The 27,130-nt window shown below is 42.1% G+C and overlaps 1 protein-coding gene and 1 pseudogene across 2 annotated transcripts in view; both read right to left on the bottom strand.

The window, feature by feature from the left end:
• The window catches only part of LOC146987538 (hemicentin-1-like), a 44,750-nt pseudogene that overhangs the window by 3,545 nt on the left and 14,075 nt on the right, over positions 1 to 27,130 (bottom strand). The window contains exons 6-12 of the transcript XR_015035885.1: positions 23,170 to 23,496; positions 22,492 to 22,514; positions 21,110 to 21,140; positions 20,017 to 20,295; positions 16,809 to 17,087; positions 9,867 to 10,145; positions 7,507 to 7,785 (exon numbers count right to left, since the gene is read on the bottom strand). The product of XR_015035885.1 is annotated as a hemicentin-1-like (transcript). The remainder of the gene's footprint in view (positions 1 to 7,506; positions 7,786 to 9,866; positions 10,146 to 16,808; positions 17,088 to 20,016; positions 20,296 to 21,109; positions 21,141 to 22,491; positions 22,515 to 23,169; positions 23,497 to 27,130) is intronic.
• Positions 11,652 to 13,769, bottom strand: LOC146987539 (V-set domain-containing T-cell activation inhibitor 1-like). The gene is made up of 3 exons (XM_085776721.1): positions 13,628 to 13,769; positions 12,558 to 12,884; positions 11,652 to 11,941 (listed from the first exon to the last, which is right to left on the bottom strand). The coding sequence occupies exons 1-3, from the start codon at positions 13,710 to 13,712 to the stop codon at positions 11,832 to 11,834; spliced, it is 522 nt and encodes a 173-aa protein (XP_085632847.1). The 5' UTR covers positions 13,713 to 13,769; the 3' UTR covers positions 11,652 to 11,831.

The raw sequence follows: 27,130 nt of genomic DNA, 5'->3' as shown, positions 1-27,130 counted from the left end.
TCGAAAAACACTAAAATCAAGGCAAACTGGACTCGTTTGAAAGAACACAACACCACCAATTAACTTCAGCTCATTTAAATTTAAGCGAAATAAAAAAATTACCACAATAAAAGCGGAACATTTGTCTAGTTTACTTTTTACCTCAGCGCTTCAAACTTTTCAAATCAATAACATTTCGCTCAATTTAAAGCGTTGACAAAATAATTGACCAATGATGCCCAATGTCTGAAATCAGGAAACGCCCAGGAACAAACCAAACCAATCAGTGTTTTTCTACGACCTAAACTGACGCAACTAACAAACGAAATAACTCCATCAGCCAATCAGAGAGGAGCATCTTAATGCGACCGCCAAGTGACTTTGATTGACAACTACTTTAGCCCAATAAGAAGTCAGCACTCTGAAACATGCAGAGGTTGTACCTGATAAAAACACCTGTCTGACCATATATGGAAGTTAATGTAGTGTGACTTTCTGTGGTGGAGGAATAGCGGTATAACAGATAAACTTTTTTATCAGTAAAGAGAAAAAAGATTCAATGACACCAAATTTGTAAATATGTGTCTAAACATTTACAACAGCTTCTATTCTTCTACATTATCATTTAAAGACATTTTTCAGAGTCATAAAAGAGATTTACCTTCATTATTTGGTGATTGAGGAGAGGTTTTATAAAATTATGTGGTCACCTTATGGAGATGCTTTGTACTGCTTTTTCTGAAATATCTCAGGGCCACTTCTGTCTATCAACATGACATTTAGTACAGATGTTGGGGACACTTTGATGGAGAGCCCCTGTTAATTTCAGCCTGATAGCTCTTAATGTGACTGATTTATTGTATTTCAAACAAGAGGGTGAAGGAAAAGAAGAAGGGAGCTTCTATCTTACTTAATGTAATCGTTCATTAGTTGAACTGTGTCAGAGCTGTAAGTCTGATCAACACAGCTGATGAAACCTCTGTTGATTTACTTTACAGTGATTCAGTGGAAACAAACCAGCTCCTCATGGTCTCAGTATTATACAGAGTTTAACATGGGAGGCTCTGAAGAAAGAGGCATATACATCATTAAAATGGGCTCTAACAGGTTAAGATTGCATCTAGAAGACAAAAGAAAACAACATGAGAACAAGTCGTACCTTCACCTTGGCAGACAGGTATTTCTGAGAAATAGAAAACATGGGCTCATATTTCCTGTGACATGCTGCCTCATGAAGACAGTTGAGACAGTTTATCTTTGAATTATGTGGTTTTCACTGACACTGTCTCACGGATCAGATCATCAACTACCCTCACTGATACAAAACTCTCCAAACCAGAGGAACATGCTCACACAGGAAAACAGGCTTTACAATGACTCACATGCAGCGCAACAGTTTAATCAAATTGTTAAAATGTGACATTGTGTTGATTGACTTTCTGGTGGAGAGTCAGATGAGAGGACTGATATCACTCTCATGTGTGTTAAATAAATAGTTTGACTTTCGGTAACTGGTGGTCTGTTGGCTGTCTGACAATGGTTCATGTTTTATTTTGAAGGATTTACATCAGTAAACAGTGAATTTGCATCCGGCCTACAATACGTAAAAATAAGAAGGCTGATGTCAATGTTTATTCCAACTCTGCTTCTTATGAGATTTACACAACATGTCATGAACATAGTGGCTTCTACCTGAAGATAACGCTGAGAGCAGAATAAATCTGGCCCTGGTTCAGCGGACACAAGCTACTATTTGGTTCATATGCAGCACAACTTTAAGAGGTTACTTCACATCTGGACCAATTCTAGCACAAGCAGACAGTCTTCCAGTTGTCACTCACTACCAGGGGATAACATCTGGAATATGCCCAGGTGTGCAGGTGTATGGACTAGATTCAGGCCGAGTACCAAGATGCAGATGTTGGACCACAAGTTTCATTTCTGTATCTGTGAACATTTTCAGCCCTGTCAGATCCAGATGTGTCACTCTGACCCATTGACCTGAGCTCATCGAGGTCACTAAAACCAGTCACATCTGTTCTGAGCGGCCATGTTTCCAGCTGTTTCATTGAAGAACTCACCGACAACAAGCACAATGTGGGATCGTCTGATTGGCTGATGAAATGGAAAATCACAGGTGTAGCTTCCACTGTCGGCCACCTTCGTATCTCTGATGACTATGGAGGCGTTACCAGACTCCAGATGTTGTGGGAAATGAAAGACCCGTCCTCTGAAGTGTTCGTCTTGACCTGAACGTTTCTCGTCATAAATGCTGCCCCTGTCGTACATGAACACCTCCCTCTGACCGTCCTTCTTCCAGTCAAACAGCTCCTGCTTGATGCTCGTGGTGCTGAGGGAACAGGGCAACACGGCGTCGTTCCCCTCCTTCACCACCAGATTGGTGACAGCTGGACCTGGAGGACAAAACATGAATCAATCACTGTGATCACATACAGAGTCGTCAGAAAAGCACAGAAAACACATGTATAAATGAATTTAACTTCCATTTCAACCTGGATGATCTCAGCACAGATTACAGAGTTCATGTCTGTCTGAGATCTGGCTCTCACTTCATCAGCTGATCAATCACTGCTGGAGGGAAATCACAATACTAAAGTGAACCAGCAGGTGGTGCTACAGTAATAATCATTACAATGTGTGCATATTTGTATTGTTCCCATGTACTTCACTGGTGTATTACACTCTTACTCCTATTATCTGTTGTTCTACATTTGTGACAAACATCTGCAGAGGAATGTTGAAGTGGCAGTTTGACCTTCTGATCTGGGACAATCGCCAGATACTGTGAAACAGAAGCTGTTTATGCTGCTTCTTAACAACTCTCTGTGAAGACACGATTATGGGAAGTTGTGTGTGTGGATTCATTATGTCATCAGATCTTGGGTTCGACACTTTCATTAATTCAATGATCCTTTATTTTAACATGGGGAAAACACTGAAGCATTATAATGTAACCAAGCAAAGGACAAACTTAAAGATCCTAAAGACTCAAGAAACAACAGTGTTGAGCTTCCATAAATGTGCCAGAAAACAGAAACACAATAAAACAAAAAAAGTGCCAAGAAATAAAACAACAACAAACAACAAACAAAAATTGACAAAAACACAGAGTTTGTCCTTATACAAACTTCAGCTCAATAGAAATCAAAAGGTCACTGATGAAACATTTATTCATCCAAACAAGCAGCAAACTGAGGAACAAATGAACCATGTTTCCTGCTGCCTCTCCTGCTCTGGTGAACAACCACAGGTGCATGCTGGTCCTAAACCAATCTACCTACACAAACAACCCAATGTGGCCAGAGCATCGCCTACAAAATAAACATTGTGAGGAAGAGAAAGAAAATCTGACACTTCTGATTTAAACCAATGAGGCAGAGTAAACAACAGAAACACGTCTCACACACTGAACATTAAAGCTTCATGGAGGAAGACTCACTGCAGGACTGTTGGATCAGACTGAATTAGTTTGGGCTGGGTGTTCCTAATAAACTGAGCACTGAGTGATTCATGAACTAACGCTGCTTTAACGCCTCTGATCCACACACAGGAATCTGTCCAGGCTCCTGTAGATGTGACAGCTCTCATCATTTATAAAACACAGAGTCTCCTCAGACACTGAAGCAGAACCACACTGACAGGTTTCACTGCTTCACTGAAAACAACCAGAGACACAAACAACATGTTACAACTGGAAAACTACTCTCTCTGGTTCTTCTGCTCATTAGATATCACATCTGATCACATTGGATCACATTTCATCACATGGTCTAATTCATGAAAAACAGTTAAAATCTCAGCCCCCCAAATTATTACTGGCATTAGGCCTATGGGAGGAGGAGGGAGAGGGTCATTAAAAATAAATCATGATTTGATATAAAATACAAACATTTTGTTGAAGAGGAAAATATATCCAGAGCACATCCTGGTCAGATAATGACCTCAATATTGTTTGAAACACTAATCAATAATCTATTACCTGCAATGAGTCAAGTTGACAGGACACACCTCCACCTGCAGCAGCTGAGACACCTGAGCACCAGGTGTGTGACTGAGTTCATCAAACTACTGAACTAAACTAATTCATTTATAATGAGAATTTAACACGTAGAAAAACATCTGGACAATTATCAGATTAAACACTGAGTTTATGTTCATGATCACACTGAGACCACGCCCTAACCCCCCGCCCACGCACACTTATCCACAGTTTTGCTGACACACATGTAAAGTTAGAAGTGAGCAGCTAAACGACTGATATTAAACTGATGTCGTCATTAATAACATCACCTGACACTTCATCGATCAGCCCTAATTATGAGGAACAACATGGCATCACTGTGTGAAACTGCTCGTGATGTTCAGACGGACAGGTGCGGTTGATGACGTCACCCAGCCTCCTCCTCCTCCTCCTCCTCGAGGACTGTGTCTCCAGACCGCTGCATCTTCTTCATGTCATTAAACAGTCAGTGATAATAAACAGAGCTGAGGCTGATTCTCAGTCTGAGCCTCAGTTTTCTCACCGTGTTCAGCAGCAAACGTTGATCCACACCGAGTCAGGACACAGAGACTCACGAGAGCAACGAGCTCCATCTGAACAGGAGCCATCACAACATCAGGGAACATCTGGATGATGAAGCTTCAGCCGCTCATCACACTTTCACTCTGTCGGCGTCCGCGAGCTGCAGCAACTGAGACACTTCCGGCACACACCCTTCACAATAAAAGCTCCTCCTCCTCACGCGTCAACAGTGACTCATCAATTCTGATGATTCTCGTTTCCTTCCTGTTCATAATTAAAAATTACTGATTGATAACTGGATAAATCAATCAGCTGATCAATCAGCAGAGTGATTTGTAGTTTTGATTATTAGTAACAGATTATTTTGTTAAACCTCCCACCACTTAGAGAAGCGGTGGTGAAATCAGGCAACATCAAAAGATGTTTCATTAACGGAGAACTGGACACGTGTTGTTGACTGAGAGCAAAAACAAAAAATCAGTTTTATTTGTGGTCTAATAGACAAGGTGGATCCTGCTGTTTACCACTGGGAAGAAACCCTGTAAATAAACCATTAAGGAAAAAGGACATTATAGCGTTCATCAATTTCAAATAAAGTTTCAGTCATAACAGCTGCAGCTACAAGATCATCTGAGACTCTGTCCAATACAATAGATTCACTTTAGTTTAAACAGACTCACAACAAAGCCTTTGCTGTCTTTTTAATCTTTTATTAATTAAAAATCATTAAGCACTGCTTGAATTCACATGACAGCCTGTAAATTCATCATCAGCTGCAATATAAACATAAACTCAGTGTGAGACAGAGCACAATTCAAATGTCACAGTCAACAACAGTGAAGACTGTAACTGTACCAGACAGACTAAGAAGCAATATGATCGTCCCAAATGATGTCAGCAACACATATTTCAAAATAAAAGTTACATGATGCTTCACTAAATGTTCACATTCATTTAAAGCAGCAGGTTTGACTTCACTGATTCTGATGTTTGTGTCAACGTCCACGTCGACTCAGTGAACAGCTCCAAGCAGGTTGATAATATTTGGTCGATGGATTCATTCGGCTTTAATTCAATGATATTTACAATCAGGTCCCTTTTAACTTGGTCCAGTGTTGATTGTTGTTTCACATGATTGGTAATCCAGTTTTGTCTCTGATTGACCTGCAGGATAGAAACCAAAATGATATTCAAGAAAATGACCCTGAGAGAAAATAGAAGCTGCTCGTCTGAGGAGATGAACACAAATGTCAGACTCTGAGCATCCAACACATGGAAACACTTTGTTGTTCTGTTGTCTGTTCATCATGAAACTGTAAATACAGCACATTATTTGGACTTACCTGAATTACATTTTAAGCGTCCCTTCTTTATGAGCACAATTAGAGTGAAAACAACACCAACAAGAAGAATCCCAAGAACAACAACAGCAATGATCCATCCAGTTGGACTCTGAGTCTGAGTCTCTGGACCTGAAAGAGAAAGCTGATGTGAGTCTCAGAGTAAGTTGACATGATGAACATCAGACTGGACGTCACAGCTTCACACAGAGAACAATGAGTGTGTTGCTGCTCCTCTGATCTACAGTGATGAGCAGATGAAGACTCCACTGGGATGAATGTGACCAGGCTCAGTGATGTCAGCATCCGTCTCATGGCCTCTCTCCTCCTGCTGCTGCTCAGCTCAGAGCTCGGTTCTGGTTCTGCTACAGTAGTGAGGAGGATGATGATGCTGCAGCTTCCTCCTCTGTCTGACACGTGTTGTTCATCAGGAGGAAGATGTTGGAGTCACTGTGCTGCCACCTCCACTTCAGGCTGTTTCCATCTGACTCCTGCTTCACTCCTGCTGTGTGTGAGATCTCAAAGTGTGTGTGACTGTGATCTGTCTCCAGCCAGGTTTCTACACCCTGAGCCCAGGCTCTGATGGACTCTGGATCACCTCTGCTCAGCTCATCTTCACCTCATGATGGTTGTTGTTGGAGCTGCTGCTGATGAGCTCTGTTCAACACATGGGCCTCTGAGCTTGGGTCGACGCTTCACTCAGAATAAGTGAAGCTAAAAGCTGAGAGACGTCTGAACGTGGTCTTGTAGCTTCAGTGATGAAGCTCTCAGTGAGTTCACTGTGCTCACATGAACACACACAAACAAAGAGCAGCTGCTGCTTCATTCACTGGACAAGAATCTGAGTTCAGCCTGTTCACACTGACAACTTGTGCTGTCAGGAAGCTGCAGCACAGTCACACATCTGGCTGGAGACCACAGCTGTATATCACACTGTGACAGCACATGTGTCCTCTACAGCCTGAAGCTCAGATCATACAGCACCTGTGACTGGTTCAATCAGCCCACCTGCTCTACTGAGCTGCACACAGTCACATCAATACAAACACAGCCACATGTTGGTGAATGAGTCAAGTGGTCAACATCTGTTCACTCCTGGTTTCAGCTTCACACACAGGAGGACGATTAGTGACCAGATGTAGAAACACTTTGACTGTTGTTTCTCTTCTGCTTGTAAACAACCAAACAACAACCTGCAGCAGGTCATGAACCAAGAGTGAGGAAGCTACATCTCTACCAACATGTGATCATAGAGGACACTCACTGCACTGAAAGACACTGATAACACTTATGCTTCACTTCCACAGCTTTTATTTACCTTCATTGTATCAAATTATTACCTGGATCATTCACTGTGTATTAAGGGTATAATTCTAGTTTTTAGTTTAATTTCTCTGTCAATAAAGTGAAATGTAAAATTATTACCAACTGTAATCCTAATTACACCTTTGACAGTCCTTAGTTGTTTGTTGTGTGATTCATGTGACTTTACATGAAAAAGACAATTCCTGATTAAAAACCTTTTCACCCTTTCACAGATTCTTCATCCAAATTTACTCAGTCTGAAATATTTTCTTGAAAACAAACAACAAATGAACAATGTAAATTATCTGACTGTAAAAACAGAAACAAGAAGAAACTCACCACTGATATAAACGTGGATCTCAGCCTGAACTGTATGTTTGATTTCCTCCTGTGTGGCTACACATCGATAGTTGTCAGTCTTGGTCACAGTAGTCTGGAGGATAATGTCGTAGCTGCCTCCTCTGTCAGAGACCTGTGGTTCTTTAGCAGGGACGATGTTTCCATCACTGTCTTGCCACTGGACAACAGGTTTGGGTGAAGCACCAAGAACCTCACACTGCAGCAGAGCCCAGTCATTAGCTTGTTCAAGTATTGTGATAAATGGTTTTGAAGCTGCACCTGTAAGAATAAACAATCAGACACAGACATTGATAAACTAAAGATATGAGAAACGAGCAGAGAAACATGAGGACAGTGTTTCCTCCACTGATCACTGATGGTCTGATGAGTATGAAACTGTCATCAGTATGTGTCTACACAGTAAACTGAATGTGTATTGGTTGTGTTTACATGATGCTGAATGTACTGTGACTGTGTGAGGACGTGTGAGGTCAGAAGCTACAATAAATAGAAAAGGGTGAAAACTGGTGAGAGTCGACCACAGGAAGCCTGGGAGTCCCCACCCTGGATTTTAGAAAGCACAGAATAAACCTGTCATGGATGATGAGGGGATAAATACAAGTGTTGTTTCTGTGTGTTCAGTTTCTTTGTAAATAAACACATTTGAATCTACAAGCTACATTTTCAGTCTCATCTATTGATAACCTCTGTCAGCCTCCACATCTGCAGGTTCAACACTTAGAGCTGTGTCCACTTCAAATGACGTCATGCTGCTGCTCCTCTGCATGGGAGGAGCCAGTTGAAGGAGGAGCTTTGCCCCGTGTTTCCTGTCACTTCTACACTGGTGAAAACAGGTGAATTTCTGATCAGTTTCTGTTTGACAAAATTAATCCTGAAACAGATTCAGGAGAAATTTCTTTTGTTTGGGATGTAAACAATATTTTCTGATCCTAAAATCATATAAACATTATGTTATAAAATATGAACCACAGGGTCAAAGGTGTGTTCCTCTTGTTATCAGCTGTGTCAGTGATTCACTCAGTGTTCACTTCATCAGGAACATCTGTACAGTCTAATCCAACACAGATGTTGATCAAATATTTTCCAGGGATCAAATGGAGCTGGAACGAGACGAGAGGTGAATCTACGTTTCCACAGCTTCTTCTTCATGAGTCTGTAAAGAGACACTTCACTGACTTTACACATCAACATCAGTTCACTGGTCATGAAGAGCACCACTCAGTCTGACATCACAGTGACATCACTGTGTTCACTGATTATAACGTCGGCCATGTTGGCTCATGTTATGATACTTGATGTGAATCTCACTAATGTCTGAAACAATCAAGACACATTCAGACAGAGCTAATAAAACTGTTCCATCATGTTTCTAACAGCAGATCTCTGAGGAACAACTAGTTATTGTGGTTTAACCTGTTTTAATCCAGAGGTGAATAAACCTCCTCTGTGTAACCAGTTCAGTTCTGACCAGTCAAACCAGCTGAGACTTTACAAACAGCTGCTGCCTCCAGCTGCAGGACTCTGATCTGAAGCAGACGCCTCAAAGGGGCTGAAAACAGGCTGAGTGCAGACTGCAGCCTGAGGACCAACACTACAGGCCTCGTCTGGTGTCTGTCCTCCTCTCAGATGGACAGTAGCTACAGACTGTAGAGAACAGGGCTCAGAGTCAGAGCTGAGCCTCAGTCTGTGCAGGACAGTCAACAAGTACAGCTGGAAACATCTGGACATCAAAATTGGGTTCTTTGATTAAACTAAACTTCAATGTTGAACCTCATCAGTTCCTCAGAATCTGACGTCATGTTTGAAGACATTAAAAAATCTACAGTGTGTAGAGACTGTGAGTGTTCAGATTCAACAAGAAAGAAAAGTGTGACTTGAGCAGACAGAGCTCAAATGTGTTTCGGGACTAAAAGGTTTCTGTCCTCAAAAATCTTCTTTTCTTCATAACAGTCAAAATAACCTCATATAACCTTCACAGCTGCAGTCACAATGCACACACACAACTACTGTATTCGCGATGCTGTTGATCCTGAAAGGTGAATTCACACTGATCATTGAGGTCATTTTATCTTGATTTACTCTGCGAATGTGACCATTACAGCATTCTACAAATTCGTCTGGATTCAACACCGAATGTAAAAAACGTACAGATGTTACTGTTAGCTATGGCTGATGAAAACAAAACACATAAACTATGTGTGTCTCAGTCATCCTCTTACGTGACGTCTCAGTCATCCTCTTATCACTGATTAATGTCATGACAATTTCACCCAATTGGTGAGACTCTTCATTTTTGGCTGATCACATCTAAATGAATAGTTACATAAAATACCACTCACCTCCCAGGAACACGTAGATCTCAGCATGAATCTGATGTTTGATTTCCTCCTGTGTGGCTACACAGCGATAGTGGTCAGTCTTGGTCACAGTAGTTTGGAGGATAACATCGTAACGACCTCCTCTCTCTGTGACCTGCGGCCTCTCAGCTTGAAGGATGTTTCCATCACTGTCCTGCCACTCCACTTTAGGTTTTGGAGAAGCACCTCGAACAACACACTGCAGCAGAGCCCAGCTATCTGTTTGATTCAGATTTGTGACATATGGCTCTGGAGCTGCACCTGTAAATATGTCATAGACAAAATCATGTGTAAGACAATCACACAATTAAAATTTCTCTCAGAATTCTTGTTCAACACTTCTCAGCTTGAACATTTGGAAAACAGAGGAGTGGAGGAAAAGACAACTGAACTTTTTTAACTGCCAGTATAAGTCAGCATCAGCAAGCGTTTTCACATTTAGCCTATATCATGACAGTAAATGAGGAAATATTGATTCTTCTCTGACAGGAATAATTTCAGATCGTTGCATGTACAAAATGTAATATTGAAACTCATGAGAGGTTAAACAGAACTACAATACGTAACGTTTAAGTACAATTAGTGATTAGTTTGAAACTGTACAAATAAATATGACAGACTGACGTCATTACAAACAGGACCCACCTGGGATGTTTTCGTCTCTTCTGTCTTTTAACCTTGTCTGATGCGGAGGATGCATGCGACCCTACATTTACACGTAAGGGTGACGTTAGATTTAGTTATATACTTAGTAACTGTGATAATGTGTTAATACTAACACTTTACACCTCATTTGAAAGCTCGTAACTTAATTTTTCATAAACCTTTAAGAGTTAAGAAATGTATTTACAACATCACAGCATTACTGTCTCTCTTTGCAGCAGTAACCAATCAGATTATAGTTTACTAACTTGTGTTGCCTCGATTAAAACACATTTATACGCTGAAAAACAGACTTTTAAAGACCAACTGGCCTCGTTAAAAAGAGTAAAACACTACCAATTAAATGAATTTCATTAAAATTCAAGCTGAAGTAAAATAAATTACCTGAATAATATCGGATAGTTTCCCTTGATTAACTTTTATCCGGTCCTTCGAACTTTTAACCTGACTACATTTCGGTCAATTTTAAAGCTTTGTTAAAGTATTTGACCAATGATGTTAGGTATCTCTGAAATCAGAAAGCGCCCAGAAACAAAATAAACCAATCAGCGCCTTTCTACGATGTAAACTGACGAACCTAATGGTATTTTAACTTACAGCAGCCAATCAGAGCAGAGTATTATTATGTGGCCGCCCAGTGATTTTGATTGACAGCTACTTTAGTCCAATAGGAAGTAACCACTCTGAAACATGCCCAGTTTGTAGCCGGTAAAATCACCTGTCTGACCATATATGGAAGTTGATGTAGTGTGACTCCCTGTGGTGGAGGAACAGGGACAGGTCAGAAAAACTTTTTATGAGTAAAAAGAGACAAGATTCAATGACACTTAATGTGTAAATCTTTGTGTAAATATTAATAACCGCTTCTTTGAGTCAACTCCAACATTGAGGCATTTTTTCAGAGTCATAAAAGACATTCATCTTCATTATTTGGTCACTGAGGAGACATTTTCTAAAGCTCTGTAGTAACCTGACAGAGATACTCTGTTCTGCACTTTCAGAAATATCTCAGAGCTGCTTCTGTCTATCAACATGACATTTAGAGCAAATGTTGGAGACAAGTCGATGAAGAGATCCTGTTAATTTCAGCCTGATAGTCCAGTTTATTACCAATTTACTGAATTTTGAAAGAATAAATAAAGGATAGGGAACAAGACATTTCTGCTGTATTCTCTGTGTGAACGTGAACCCATCCATCTCTGTGTGGGGGAGAAATCAGAGTAACACAACATAAGAGAGCTCAGTGTTTGCTCTGCGGTGATGCTGACAACATCTATCAGCTCTTCACAGTCTGGGAACAGCAGAAGATTTAAGATGAGTGTGTATCAACTGGAGTAATGAACACGACTGTATTGAGCCATAAGAGGTTAAGATATTGCGCTCTGGGTCTGGATCTGGAGGGAGAAACACAACATCATCATGTTAGAGGGATTACTGACAAACATGTCAGACCTGCTAATGAAAAAAGAAAACTCACGGTTTTACTTCCTGTTAGGTGAATATTAATATTTGGTGTAAAACCAGGGCAGGTAGAAAGGTTATCTGGTCTCTAGCTGAAATGTTGGTTATGTTTAAATGTTGTCACAGCTCAGCACTTGACTAACCTAAAACTTTGAAATCATTTGATTTCTATGGAAACCACCACCTATCAGGAGAAGAGCATCTTATTCAGAGTGAGATCAGAGGAAACTGTTCATGTCTGCAGGAGCAAATAGTAACATAATAGGGTCAAACAGAACAGAACTACTAGGGAGAAAAGTTGTTTCATTGATATTTAAAGCTCAAAAAGACAAATCTTACTCCACAGAACAGCTTGAATGAAACTGACCTCTGCAGGTTAAACAGTAACAAACAACTCACATTATCACAGCGCAGTGTATTCAGATGTGGTGTTGTCATTTTATATTTTGATTATTTTAATGAAAACATCATCATTTACTGCTCCTGACTCTGCATAGTTTCTGCTTGTGTTTTGGAGAAAACATGTCCCACATCAGTCGTCCAACTCACCTACAACAAGTATAATGAGGGAGTCTTGTTTCCTTGGGAAAGTGCATGTGTAACTTCCGTTGTCGTCCATCCTTGTGTTGTGGATTTTTATGGAGGCGTTGCCGTTCTTCAGTTCATCTTCAAAGTGAAAAACTCGCCCAGTGAACTGTTCATCTTGACCTGTACGACCCTGATTGTAATGCAGGCCGGCATCGTACAGGAAAACCTCCTTGTCACCATCTTTCTTCCAGTCAAACACCATCTTCTCAATGTTCTGCTTGGTTCTGAGGGAACAGGGTAAAACGGCATCTCTCCCTTCTTCCACAGCCACAGTGACGGCACTCGACCCTGAAAGATGAAACATCAAATGTTCTCCTGTCACCTCAGTTCATCTGAAGCAGCAGTTTACAAGCAGTTCAGTCAGTGATCAAAACACTGAAGAGACTGAGAATGAAAATTAAATCATGACATAATATAAACAAGGATTAAGATGCTCATAATTGTGTTAAACAGAAAAGGAAATCAAGATATATGAGGATGTCTTGGTATGATTATGATCTCCATATTGTTTGAATTACTACAGTAATAAGTAATCTATCAACTCCAATGAGTCACAGACAGGACACACCTCCACCTGAGACACCTGAGCACCAGGTGTGTGCCGGAGTTCATCAAACTACTGAACTAAACTCATTTATTGATAATGAGAATTTAAAACAGAGAAAAACATCTGGACTATAATCTCAACATACACTGAGTTTATGTTTATGTTGAGACCACGCCCTCCCAGCCCCCACCCACGCACACACAGCCACAGGTGAACTGAGAAACTGTGATAGGACTGATAGCCTACTAACCTGAATGATTTCGTCATTATATAACATCAACTGGTGTTTCATTATTGATCTTAATCATTAAGAATAATATGACATCACTGTAGCCTAGGACAGGTGCAGGTGATGACGTCATCCAGCCTCCTCCTCCTCGAGGACTGTGTCTCCAGACCGCTGCATCTTCTTCATGTCATTAAACAGTCAGTGATAATAAACAGAGCTGAGGCTGATTCTCAGTCTGAGCCTCAGTTTTCTCACCGTGTTCAGCAGCAAACGTTGATCCACACCGAGTCAGGACACAGAGACTCACGAGAGCAACGAGCTCCATCTGAACAGGAGCCATCACAACATCAGGGGAACATCTGGATGATGAAGCTTCAGCCGGCTCATCACACACTTTCACTCTGTCGGCGTCCGCGAGCTGCAGCAACAGAGACACTTCCGGCACACACCCTTCACAATAAAAGCTCCTCCTCCTCACGCGTCAAAAGTGACTCATCAATTCTGATGATTCTCGTTTCCTTCCTGTTTATAAACTGTTTCTAAAACTGATAAACAACAAACACTATAATATTGTATGATGTTTTATTAATTATAAATTATTTATCCCAGCCTGAATTCACACAACAGCCTGTAATGATGTTTATCATTGGAGGACCCTGTAAACAATTTATAAAGGAAAACAAAAGGGACATTATTGCACATGTAAGCAATTTCAAATTAAGTTTCTATCAAAACAGCTGCAGAATCAAGATCATCTGAGACTCTGTCCAATGCAATAAATTCACTAAACAGACAGAGAAACAAACAGAACCATCACTTCATACACTTTGGTGTTTTTTTGTTTTTGTTTCATCTTTTAAATCATTAAGCACTGCTTGAATTTACATGACAGCCTGTAAACTCATCATCAGCTGCAATATAAACACAAACTCAGTGTGGGACAGAGCACAATTCAAATGTCACAGTCAACAACAGTGAAGAGTTCAGACAGTAACTGTACCTGACAGACTTTAGATCAGCACCTTAATAAATAAAAAGAAGCAACATGATCGTCTCAAATAATGTCAGCAACACAATTTTCAAAATGCAGCTTCTAAATGTTCACATTCATTTTACGTAAGCAGAACAGCCAATTTGACTTCACTGATTCTGATGTTTGTGTCAACGTCCACGTTGACTCAGTGAACATCTACAAGCCAAGCAGGTTGATAATATTTCATTCATTCAAAAATAAGTTTAATTCAAAGAGCTTTACAATTAGGTCCCTTTTTAAATTGAGTTGGTTTTTAGTGAGAGTACTTCCTGAGGCGCTCCTGTCTTTGATTGACCTGCAGGAGAGAAAACAAAATGAGATTTAAGAAAATCCAACAGAGCTGATCTCACCCTGAGGCAGAAGCTACTTGTCTGAGGAGATGAACACAAATGTAAAACTCTGAGCATCACAGAAATGGAAACACTACCTTTGTCTGCTCATTATAAAAATGGATACAACACATTACTTAAACTTACCACAGTTTGATTGTCTTTTCCTCAAACACATGTACACAACTACACCACCCAGTAAAAGGCCACCAACAACAGCACCAACAGCAACACCAAAAGCAATACCGACAACTTGTTCTTTGGAGTACCCAGGCTGAGTCTCTGAAACAGAAAGAGAAAGTTGATGTGAGACTCAGAGTAACTTGACATGATGAACATCAGACTGGACGTCACAGCTTCACACAGAGAACAATGAGTGTGTTGCTGCTCCTCTGATCTAGCCTCGTAAACCAGCCTCTCGCGGAAGTGCATTTCATTTCATTCCGAGGGAGAGTCTGGCCTCATCCCCATTCTAAGCGTTTGGACTGAAACCCTCAGAAGGCCGAGCCAATCAGCGTCGCCCGCTGTGATTGACACAGCACGTTGGCCAATCAGGGACCGACTGGTGCAAAGCCCCGTCACTACACCAACTTGCTGATTGGCTGAATGGGGTTGTCTGTCAACGCTACTACTCTCGCCCAGCTCCCGCCCAGCCCAAACGCTTGCAGGGGGGATGAGGCCAGACTCTCCCGAGAAATGAAATGAAATGCATTTCTGCGAGAGGCTGGTTTACGAGGCTACCTCTGATCTACAGTGATGAGCAGATGAAGACTCCACTGGGATGAATGTGACCAGGCTCAGTGATGTCAGCATCCGTCTCATGGCCTCTCTCCTCCTGCTGCTGCTCAGCTCAGAGCTCGGTTCTGGTTCTGCTACAGTAGTGAGGAGGATGATGATGCTGCAGCTTCCTCCTCTGTCTGACACGTGTTGTTCATCAGGAGGAAGATGTTTGAGTCACTGTGCTGCCACCTCCACTTCAGGCTGTTTCCATCTGACTCCTGCTTCACTCCTGCTGTGTGTGAGATCTCAAAGTGTGTGTGACTGTGATCTGTCTCCAGCCAGGTTTCTACACCCTGAGCCCAGGCTCTGATGGACTCTGGATCACCTCTGCTCAGCTCATCTTCACCTCATGATGGTTGTTGTTGGAGCTGCTGCTGCTGAGCTCTGTTCAACACATGGGCCTCTGAGCTCGGGTCGACGCTTCACTCAGCATAAGTGAAGCTAAAAGCTGAGAGACGTCTGAACGTGGTCTTGTAGCTTCAGTGATGAAGCTCTCAGTGAGTTCACTGTGCTCACATGAACACACACAAACAAAGAGCAGCTGCTGCTTCATTCACTGGACAAGAATCTGAGTTCAGCCTGTTCACACTGACAACTTGTGCTGTCAGGAAGCTGCAGCACAGTCACACATCTGGCTGGAGACCACAGCTGTATATCACACTGTGACAGCACATGTGTCCTCTACAGCCTGAAGCTCAGATCATACAGCACCTGTGACTGGTTCAATCAGCCCACCTGCTCTACTGAGCTGCACACAGTCACATCAATACAAACACAGCCACATGTTGGTGAATGAGTCAAGTGGTCAACATCTGTTCACTCCTGGTTTCAGCTTCACACACAGGAGGACGATTAGTGACCAGATGTAGAAACACTTTGACTGTTGTTTCTCTTCTGCTTGTAAACAACCAAACAACAACCTGCAGCAGGTCATGAACCAAGAGTGAGGAAGCTACATCTCTACCAACATGTGATCATAGAGGACGCTCACTGCACTGACACTGATCACACTGATACTTCACTTCCACAGCTTTTATTTACCTTCACTGTATCAAATTATTGCCTGGATCAATCAATGTGTATAGTCTGGAGAAAATGGTTATAGTTTTAAGTTTCAGGTTAAGAAAGTGAAATATTATATTGTTAGTACTGATCTTCTCTACACCTTTGAAGGTCCTTAGGTTTGTTGTATGATTCATTTGACTTGAAAACAGTCAGAAGATTCCTGACCAAAAACTACAGACATTTATACAGAGTCTTCATCCCAATTTACCTTAAGTGCAGAGAAACTCACCACTGATATGAACGTGGGTCTCAGCCTGAACTGTATGTTTGATTTCCTCCTGTGTGGCTACACAGCGATAGTTGTTAGTCTTGGTCACTGTAGTCTGGAGGATAATGTCGTAGCTGCCTCCTCTCTCAGAGACCTGTGGTTCTTTAGCAGGGACGATGTTTCCATCACTGTCCTGCCACTGGACAACAGGTTTGGGTGAAGCACCTCGGACGATACATTTCAACAGAGCCCAGTCATTAGTTTGTTCAAGTATGGTGACATATGGCTCTGGAGCTGCACCTGTAAAAATAAATAATAATTCAACAACATTTATACGATCAGACAAACAGATATTTATAAACTAAAGAGAAACGAGCAGAGAAACATGAGGACAGTGTTTCCCTCCACTGACCACCAGGGGTCACTAATGGTTTGATGAGTATGAAACTGTCATCAGTATCTGTCTATACACTAAACTGAATGTGTATTGGTTGTGTTTACATGATGCTGAATGTACTGTGACTGTGTGAGGACGTGTGAGGTCAGAAGCTACAATAAATAGAAAAGGGTGAAAACTGGTGAGAGTCGACCACAGGAAGCCTGGGAGTCCCCACCCTGGATTTTAGAAAGAACAGAATAAACCTGTCATGGATGATGAGGGGATAAATACAAGTGTTGTTTCTGTGTGTTCAGTTTCGTTGTAAATAAACTCATTTGAATCTATGAGCTACAGTTTCAGTCTCATGTGTTGATAACCTCTGTCAGCCTCCACATCTGCAGGTTCAACACTTAGAGCTGTGTCCACTTCAAATGACGTCATGCTGCTGCTCCTCTGCATGGGAGGAGCCAGTTGAAGGAGGAGCTTTGCCCCGTGTTTCCTGTCACTTCTACACTGTCGACTATTTAAAGAAGCTCATTGTCAATTATCACATAAAAACAAAATGACTTCAGTGTAGGACGCCTCCAATTGTCTCCTGCTCAGACTGCTGCCCCCCGACCAGGAAGTGGACCAGCTGTAGACACTGGATGAACGGCAAATGATCATCACATTGAACTGATACATCCCATAATATTTCATGTACAAAGGTGGCACTAATTCATTAAATCACTACTTCTGTCTTCCTCTGTCCATTTGCACAACTTCTGTTTAAGCCCCTGTCTGAAGGAGCCGTCCCCTCCCAGTCCCCTCCTCTCCTGCAGTCTGCAGACAGACGCCTCTCTACACTGTGGCCTTCAGTCTCCAGATCTCAGGTGAACACTGATGGTAGATTTCAGAGCCACGTGTCAGACAGCGCTCTCCACCACCACCATCATCACAACACCAGATGAGGGAACATGTTCATGGAGAGTGTGTTCATCCTGCAGTCGACTTCACTCACTTGGAGAATCACTGACAAGGAGCAGTGAAGATGATCTGGCTGATGTGGTGACCAACACCTGACTGAGACACTTCATGTTGTTTCTCCTTTAATCTGTCACCTGTCTGTGTCAGAACCAGATCTTTTCACTCGACCCTCCTCTGCTTCAACATGTGGAGTCAAGTGTGTTTAACAACAATAGAAAATCACAGTCTGAGCCTCAAACACCATCTCAGCTCTGGAACAAGCTACATCAACTGGACTCAGCTGAACAAACTGTTTCTGACTCATCTCATGACAGAAGCTCAGATACAGTTTGGAAAACAGGTGAATTTCTGATCAGTTTCTGTTTGACAAAATTAATCCTGAAACAGATTCAGGAGAAATTTCTTGTTTGGGATGTAAACAATATTTTCTGACCCTAAAGTCATATAAACTTTATGTTATAAAATATGAACCACAGGGTCAAAGGTGTGTGTTCCTCTTGTTATCAGCTGTGTCAGTGACTCACTCAGTGTTCACTTTATCAGGAACATCTGTACAGTCTAATCCAACACAGATGTTGATCAAATATTTTCCAGGGATCAAATGGAGCTGGAACGAGACGAGAGGTGAATCTACGTTTCCACAGCTTCTTCTTCATGAGTCTGTAAAGAGACACTTCACTGACTACACATCAACATCAGTTCACTGGTCATGAAGAGCACCACTCAGTCTGACGTCACAGTGACGTCACTGTGTTCACTGATTATAATGTCGGCCATGTTGGCTCACGTTATTAAATGATACTTGATGTGAATCTCACTAATGTCTGAAACAATCAAGACACATTCAGACAGAGCTAATACAACTGTTTCATTATGGTTCTAACAGCAGATCTCTGAGGAACAACTAGTTATTGTGGTTTAACCTGTTTTAATCCAGAGGTGAATAAACCTCCTCTGTGTAACCAGTTCAGTTCTGACCAGTCAAACCAGCTGAGACTTTACAAACAGCTGCTGCTCCAGCTGCAGGACTCTGATCTGAAGCAGACGCCTCAAAGGAGCTGAAAACAGGCTGAGTGCAGACTGCAGCCTGAGGACCAACACTACGAGGCCTCGTCTGCTGTCTGTCCTCCTCTCAGATCAGGTGCATCTGGAAACATCTGGACATCAAAACCTGGTTCTTTGATTAAACTAAGCAATAACTTTGAAGTTCAAACTTGTCAAAAATTTAAATGTTGAACCTCATCAGCTCCTCAAAATCTGACATCATTGAACACATTAAAAAAATGTGGTGACTGTGAGTGTTCAGCTCCTACAGGAATGAAAAGTGTGACTTGAGCAGACAGAGCTCATATGTGTTTCAGGACTAAAAGTTTCATGTTGAACTCTGCTTCTCAATCACAGTTTCTGTCCTCAAACATTTTCTCTGACACGAAAGGCAGGAACGTAACAAACAGAGAGTAACTGTGGATCATGTGCAGCTCATATAACCTTCACAGCTGCAGTCACATCAGCACAAACACAACTATTAGTGACACTGTTGATCATAAAAGGTGAATTCACACTGAACTCTGGGGTCATTTTGTCTTGACTTTACTCTTGTAAATGTGACCATTACAACGTTCTGGCAGTTCCTATGCATTCAACACAAACATTAAACTTATCAGCATTACAAATGATGGGAAAGGAACTAAAAAAAAATTTGGTGATCTCAGTCACCTCTTTATCATCCTCTTCCCTATGTGAATTAATGTCTCAGTACTAAAACTACGTAGTTTCAGCGTGACACATTTATGCACAGAGAAGTGTTTTTGACCCAAATAGTGTCCTTTATGGAAATAAAACCACACTTAAATTAATTACGATTAGGATTAAAATGCCACTGACCGCTCAGGAGTACATAAGTTTCAGCATGAATCTGATGTTTGATTTCCTCCTGTGTGGCTACACAGCGATAGTTGTCAGTTCTGGTCACAGTAGTTTGGAGGATAACATCGTAACGACCTCCTCTCTCTGTGACCTGTGGCCTCTCAGCTTGAAGGATGTTTCCATCACTGTCCTGCCACTCCACTTTAGGCTTTGGAGAAGCACCTCGAACAACACACTGCAGCAGAGCCCAGTTATTTGTTTCATTCAGTGTCAAGATAGAAGGCTCTGGAGCTGCACCTGTGAACACAGTACAAACAATAATGTCAATTTCAATATCAAGTATGTACAATTTAGATATATGAGCATAACAATGTGTCAGAAAAACAAAACTGAAGTATCAGGACTCTGACTTTATTACTCCCAGTATAAGATGAATAGTTTTCTCATACAACACAATAAAAGAAATGTGTTGTTATGATATAAAACCTATGCAGTAAAATCATAAACCCTGATTCTCCCATGATAATGATAATTTCAGGTTGTTTAATCACCCTGTCAGAATGAAAATGTTATCATAATATTTGTTGAAATTCTTTGGTAGTGAAAGGTTCCTGCGAAACATAGATACTCCATCTACAGTAGGCTACTGTACCTACAGTACACTTCCCGCTGCTCAAACAGAGCTCGAGACATTGTTAGGGACAGTTTACACCAAGGCCACCTTTTCAACCTGCTTCTTCCCAAAGCCATCACAATACTGAATGCAAACATGAACTGACAGCCTATGGCATTATGTAGCTACATATCTCTTACTTTAAAAAAAAATATATATATTTTTTTTTTTACAAATACTCTCATACTTTACCCTGCTAGTCATCAATGCACTTGCACTGTCACTCTATACATAGGCATACTCAGATTCATATGTTGATTGTTGAATATCTGAATGTCGGCACTGATTGTGTTAGATTGTCTGTCTTGTGTGGTTGCACTTCAAGGTTTAGCTTTTAATCTCGTTGTGCTGTTGTGCAATGACAATTCTGATTCTGATAGATCAGTGCGTGTAGAGTAGGACACATTTGCCTTATGTCACCACACACTCAGGACTCACCTGGGATATTTTCATCTCTTCTGTCTTTTAACCTTATCTGATGCAGAGGTTGCATGCGACCCTGCGTTTACATAAAAATTGGCCATATACATGCATACTATAATTTAATGTTGATCATATGTGTCAATACACACACGTTACATGTCATTTGAAAGCCCAGACCCTCGCTTTTTCGATGTATTTATGAGGTCTAAAACTATTAGCGACATTACAGCACTGGCGTCACAAAGTACGACAATAAAAGGTTTTTAAATTAGTTTGCCAACTGTGTCGCCGCGGTTGAAACACGTTCATACGTGGAAAGCATACATTTGAAGAATGTTTGAAAGAATTACACTCTTCAGATTGAATTCAGCTCGTTTAAATTCTAGCAAAAATGAATATTAACATAATTTTAGCGAATTATTTCCCTTGTTAAACTGCAAGTTTCAAACTTTTAAACGAACGTAATTTCGGTCAAATTGAAAGCATTAACAAAATATTTGACCAATAATGTTCAGTAACTCTGAAATCGGGAAAAGGCCTAGGAACAAAACAAACCAATCATAGTCTTCACACGACCTAAAGCCACGAACATAATGGTGTTTTAACTCCTCCAGTCAACAAATGAACGCATCTTAATACGACTTCCTAGCAACTTTGATTGACAGCTACTTTAGTCCAATAGGAAGTCACCACTCTGAAACACGCAGGTACAGGTTGGTACAGGTTGTATCCGGTAAAATCACCTGTCTGACCATATATGGACATTAATGTAGCGTGACTATCTGTGGTAAAGGGACAGAGACAGAACATGGGGACTTGTTTATCAGTCAAAAAAGACATGATTCAATGGAACAAAATATGTAAATCTGTGTCTAAACATTCACAAAAGCTTTTTAAGTCAATTTACACATAGAGTGATATTTTTCAGAGTCATAATAGACTTTTATTGTCATTAGTTTGTGATCTTGGAGAAGTTTTCTAAAGCTCAGTGGTCACCTGATGGAGATGCTCTGTACTGTACTTACTAAAATATCTCAGAGCTACTTCTGTCTATCAACATGATATTTTGAATAAATGTTGGAGACAAGTCGAGGAAGATATCCTGTTAATTTCAGCCCAGTAGTCCAGATTATTACCAATTTACAGAATTTTGAAAAAATAAATAAAAGACAGGGAACAAGACATTTCTGCTGTATTCTCTGTGTGAAAGTGAACCCATCCGTCTCTGTGTGGGGGAGAAATCAGAGTAACACAACATAAGAGAGCTCAGTGTTTGCTCTGCAGTGATGCTGACAACATCTATCAGCTCTTCACAGTCTGGGAGCAGCAGAACATTTAAGATGAGTGTGTATCAGCTGGAGTAATGAACACGACTGTATTGAGCCATAAGAGGTTAAGATATTGCGCTGTGGGTCTGGATCTGGAGGAAGAAACACAACATCATTATGTTAGAGTGATCATATGATACTGACAAACATGTCAGACCTGCTTTATTGAAAAAAAATAAACAAAACTGATTATTTTACTTCCTTTTAGGTGAATATTAATATTTGGTGTAAAACCTGGTCAGGTAGAAAGGTTATCTGGTCTCTAGCTGACATGTTGGTTATATTTAAATGTTGTCACCTTTACAGTCTATGGTTGTCACACAGCTCAACACTTGACTGCACTAAAACTTTAAAATTATTCGGTTTCTATGGAAACCACCACCTATCAGGAGTTGAACATCTTATTCAGAGTGAGATCAGAGTTAACAGTTCATGTCTGCCAGAGAAAATGGTAACATGATAGGGTCAAACAGAGCAGAACAGAGGATCATGAATGTTTAAAAATCAAAAAGACAAATTTTACTCCACAAAAGAGCTTGAATTAAAATGTCCCTGCACTGAGCTCTGCAGGTTAAACAGTAACCCATAGTGTGTCCAGATGTGGTCTCTTGTCATTGTATGTTTTTCTATTTTGAAAAAATTATATGAATGAAAATATCATAATTTACTGCTCCTGACTCTGAAATAGGCTACTCTGAATAGTTTGGCCAGCATCAGCATCATCCAAAATCTGATGAACACACTCACCTACAACAAGTATAATGAGGGAGTCTTGTTTTCTTGGGAAAGTGCATGTGTAACTTCCGTTGTCGTCCATCCTTGTGTTGTGGATTTTTATGGAGGCGTTGCCGTTCTTCAGTTCATCTTCAAAGTGAAAAACTCGCCCAGTGAACTGTTCATCTTGACCTGTGCGACCCTGATTGTAATGCAGGCCGGCATCGTACAGGAAAACCTCCTTGTCACCATCTTTCTTCCAGTCAAACACCATCTTCTCAATGTTCTCCTTGGTGCTGAGGGAACAGGGTAAAACAGCGTCTCTCCCTTCTTCCACGGCCACAGTGACGGCACTCGGCCCTGAAAGATGAAACATCAAATGTTCTCCTGTCACTTCAGTTCATCTGAAGCAGCAGTTTACAAGCAGTTCAGTCAGTGATCAAAACACTGAAGAGACTGAGAATGAAAATTAAATCATGACATAATATAAACAAGGATTAAGATGCTCATAATTGTGTTAAACAGAAAAGGAAATCAAGATATATGAGGATGTCTTGGTATGATTATGATCTCCATATTGTTTGAATTACTACAGTAATAAGTAATCTATCAACTCCAATGAGTCACAGACAGGACACACCTCCACCTGAGACACCTGAGCACCAGGTGTGTGACAGAGTTCATCAAACTACTGAACTAAACTAATTTATTGATAATGAGAATTTAAAACAGAAGAAAACATCTGGACTATAATCTCAACATACACTGAGTTTATGTTTATGTTCACATTGAGGCCAGGCCCTCCCAGCCCTCACCCACGCACACATATCCACAGGTGAACTGAGAAACTGTTACGACTAATTAACCTGAATGATTTCATTATTATATAACATCACCTGGCGTTTTATTATTGATCAGAACTAATCATTAAGAGTATTATGACATTAGATATCGATGTTCGGACAGATGCACAGGTGCGGGTGATTACGTCACCCAGCCGCTCCACCTTGAGCCCCCTGTAACATTCTGACAGCCCCTACGGGACACCGTAGTCTCATGTAACGTCACAGACTCCCGCGGGATTACCTGTATGTGTTCAAGATGGCGGAATAAACGACACAAGCCGATATCAGCGTCCTGTACAGTTTTATTATAAACACAATTCAGCCAGCGGCAAGAAGTAAATATTACATGGTGTCAGAGTAGAGGCTCAAAGACTCACCTTCCAATCGAAAATGGATACTTACGGCGTTCCAGCACCCAGCATGAACTGGGACTCTCCGAACCTACCGGAAGCATGGCGCCGCTTCAAACAACACGCCGAGCTGATGTTTTCGGGACCCCTGAAAGGTAAAGCCGAAGAGGAAAAATGTAGTTACCTCCTTCTGTGGATTGGGGAGAAAGGACGGGACGTTTACAATACCTGGACACTGGGGCCGGACGACGCTAAGAAGCTAAGCACGTACTATGACAAGTACACAGAGTACCTCATGCCCAAGTCTAACCCAATATACGCAAGATACCGCTTCCATGAGAAGATGCAAGGGGACGGCGAGACCTTCGAGCATTTCGTCACGGAGCTGAAACTCCTCGTCAAAGACTGTGGATACCCAAACAGCGACGAGATGGTGAGGGATCGCATTGTTTTCGCTACTAATTCCCCGCGGGTGCGTGAGAAGCTACTTAGCCACGGCGCAGACCTCACGCTAGACAGAGCCATAGATATTGCACGCTCCCACGAGCTAGCACAAGCCCAGCTCAAAGACATGGTCGGAGCTGGCGGGCCCAGCGGCGACGCTGTACATGCCGTAGGGAGAAGACATAACAACAGGCGTCCACCCAGCTTCAAAGCCAGGGCAAGAGAGCCCGCTGCCGCGAGCAAGGAGTGTCATCGCTGCGGAGGTACACACAGCACCAGTGACAGCGCCTGCCCAGCTAAAGGGAAACAGTGTTTAAAATGCAATAAGCTTAACCACTTCGCTAAAGTCTGCAGGTCAAAGCAATACACACACACAAAGACTCCCACATACAAAAGCACAAAAGCTATACACACACTAGATGAGGATGCCACAAACGAGCAGGTAGAATTGTTCATTGATGGGCTCACGACCGAACACACAGGAGAAAGCAATGAACAGGCATACACTGAAATTGAAATTGGAGCCCAGACTGTGAAATTCAAAATAGACACTGGCGCACAAATTAATGCCATCCCGGAACACATGTTCAAAAGACTGTTTAAAGATGTCAGAGTGAAGCCAGCCACCCAAAAACTCACCACTTATGGAGGGGAACTACTGGCAGTGAAGGGCACCTGCAGCCTGTTATGTAAGCACAAAGACAATTCCATGATGCTCAAATTCTACATAGTTGACACAAAAGCACCCCCCATCTTAGGGATGAGAGCCAGTCTGGACTTGAGCCTAATAAAACTGGTACTGGCAGTAACTGGGGAGGACAAAGAGCCCGACACAGACTCACAGAGCCTTCTCAAGGAATATGCTGATGTTTTCCAGGGCATAGGAGAGTTCCCAGGGGAGTGCAACCTCCATGTCGACCCAAGCGCCACACCGGTGGTATACCCACCGCGCAGAGTTCCCATTGCTCTTCGAGAAAGACTGAAACAGGAACTCGACAAGATGGAGGCAAGCAACATCATCTGTAGAGTGACAGAACCCACAAAATGGGTCAACGCCCTTGTAGTTGTGGAAAAGCCCCAGACAGGAAAGTTGAGAGTCTGCCTGGACCCGAGGGACCTCAACAAGGCAATTCAACGACCACACTACCCGCTACCTACCTTAGAAGACGTCACCACCAAGCTGGCTGGAGCACGCTACTTCAGCGTCCTCGACGCCAGGTCTGGTTATTGGGCCATAAAGCTGAACACTGAGTCGTCTCTGTTAACAACGTTTAACACCTCTTTCGGCAGGTATAGGTTCCTGAGGCTGCCCTTTGGGATCAATTCGGCCCAGGATGAGTTCCAGAGGCGGGTCGACGAAACATACGAAGGCCTCAGTGGCGTAGCTGCCATAGTCGATGATATCCTGGTCTTCGGGAGATCAAAGCAGGAACACGACGAGAATCTCAAGGCCATGCTGAGACGCACAAGAGAGAGAGGGGTGAGGCTTAATCCCGACAAATGCCAAATATGTGTTTCAGAGGTCAGCTACTTCGGCCACACCCTCTCACGTGAAGGTGTCAAACCAGACCCACGGAAAATAAAGGCAGTCCAGGAAATGCAGCCACCCACAAGCAAAGGGGAGCTCGAAACCATCCTCGGGATGATCAACTACCTGGCCCGGTTTGCACCACATCTTTCCGAGGTAAATGCACCCCTGCGACACCTCTTAAAGCAAGACAGTGAGTTTGTATGGGACAGCAACCATGACAAAGTGTTCATGCAGATGAAAGAACTGATAACGCATCACCCCGTACTTGCCTACTTCGACCCTCAGAAAGAGCTGAGACTCCAAGTGGATGCCTCAAAATGCGGCCTGGGCGCTGTGATGCTCCAGGAGGGACGGCCCATCGCATATGCATCCAAGTCACTCAACAGCACCGAAGAAAATTACGCGCAGATTGAAAAAGAATTGTACGCAGTACTTTTCGGGTGCAAGCGTTTCCATGAGTACATGTACGGGCGCAGAGTGACTGTAGAATCTGATCACAAGCCCTTAGAAGCAATCCTCCGAAAACCCCTAGCCGCAACACCACCACGGCTACAGAGGATGATTCTGCAGCTCCAAAAGTACAACATTCACATCATCCACCGCCCGGGGAAAGATATACCCGTGGCTGACACCCTGTCCCGTAAGTCCATTGAGCACCAGGACAACAGCCTGAAAGAAAGCATGGAAGCACAGGTACACACGCTCATCAGCAGCATCCCAGTGAGCGATAACAAACTGCTGGAGATCAAAGAGGCGACAGCACAAGACACACAGCTCATCGCACTCAATAGAGCCATAAAGGATGGATGGCCTGATGAAAGGAG

Source organism: Trachurus japonicus, chromosome 5 (assembly GCF_045865225.1).
Source record: "Trachurus japonicus isolate A0001 chromosome 5, Traja_1.0".
Classification (NCBI taxonomy): domain Eukaryota; kingdom Metazoa; phylum Chordata; class Actinopteri; order Carangiformes; family Carangidae; genus Trachurus; species Trachurus japonicus.
Note: the sequence above shows the minus strand (reverse complement) of the source record. Positions and strands in the feature narration are given on the sequence as shown.

Excerpts from the sequence above, each read along its gene's own strand:
- LOC146987539 (XM_085776721.1), bottom strand. The coding sequence starts at position 13,712 with ATGGCTCCTGTTCAGATGGAGCTCGTTGCTCTCGTGAGTCTCTGTGTC. Across the intron at positions 12,885-13,627 it reads AACGTTTGCTGCTGAACACG|GGTCGAGTGCCGTCACTGTG; the intron begins GTGAGAAAACTG and ends TTCATCTTTCAG. Across the intron at positions 11,942-12,557 it reads CCTCATTATACTTGTTGTAG|ATCCAGACCCAGAGCGCAAT; the intron begins GTGAGTTGGACG and ends TTCTCCCTCCAG.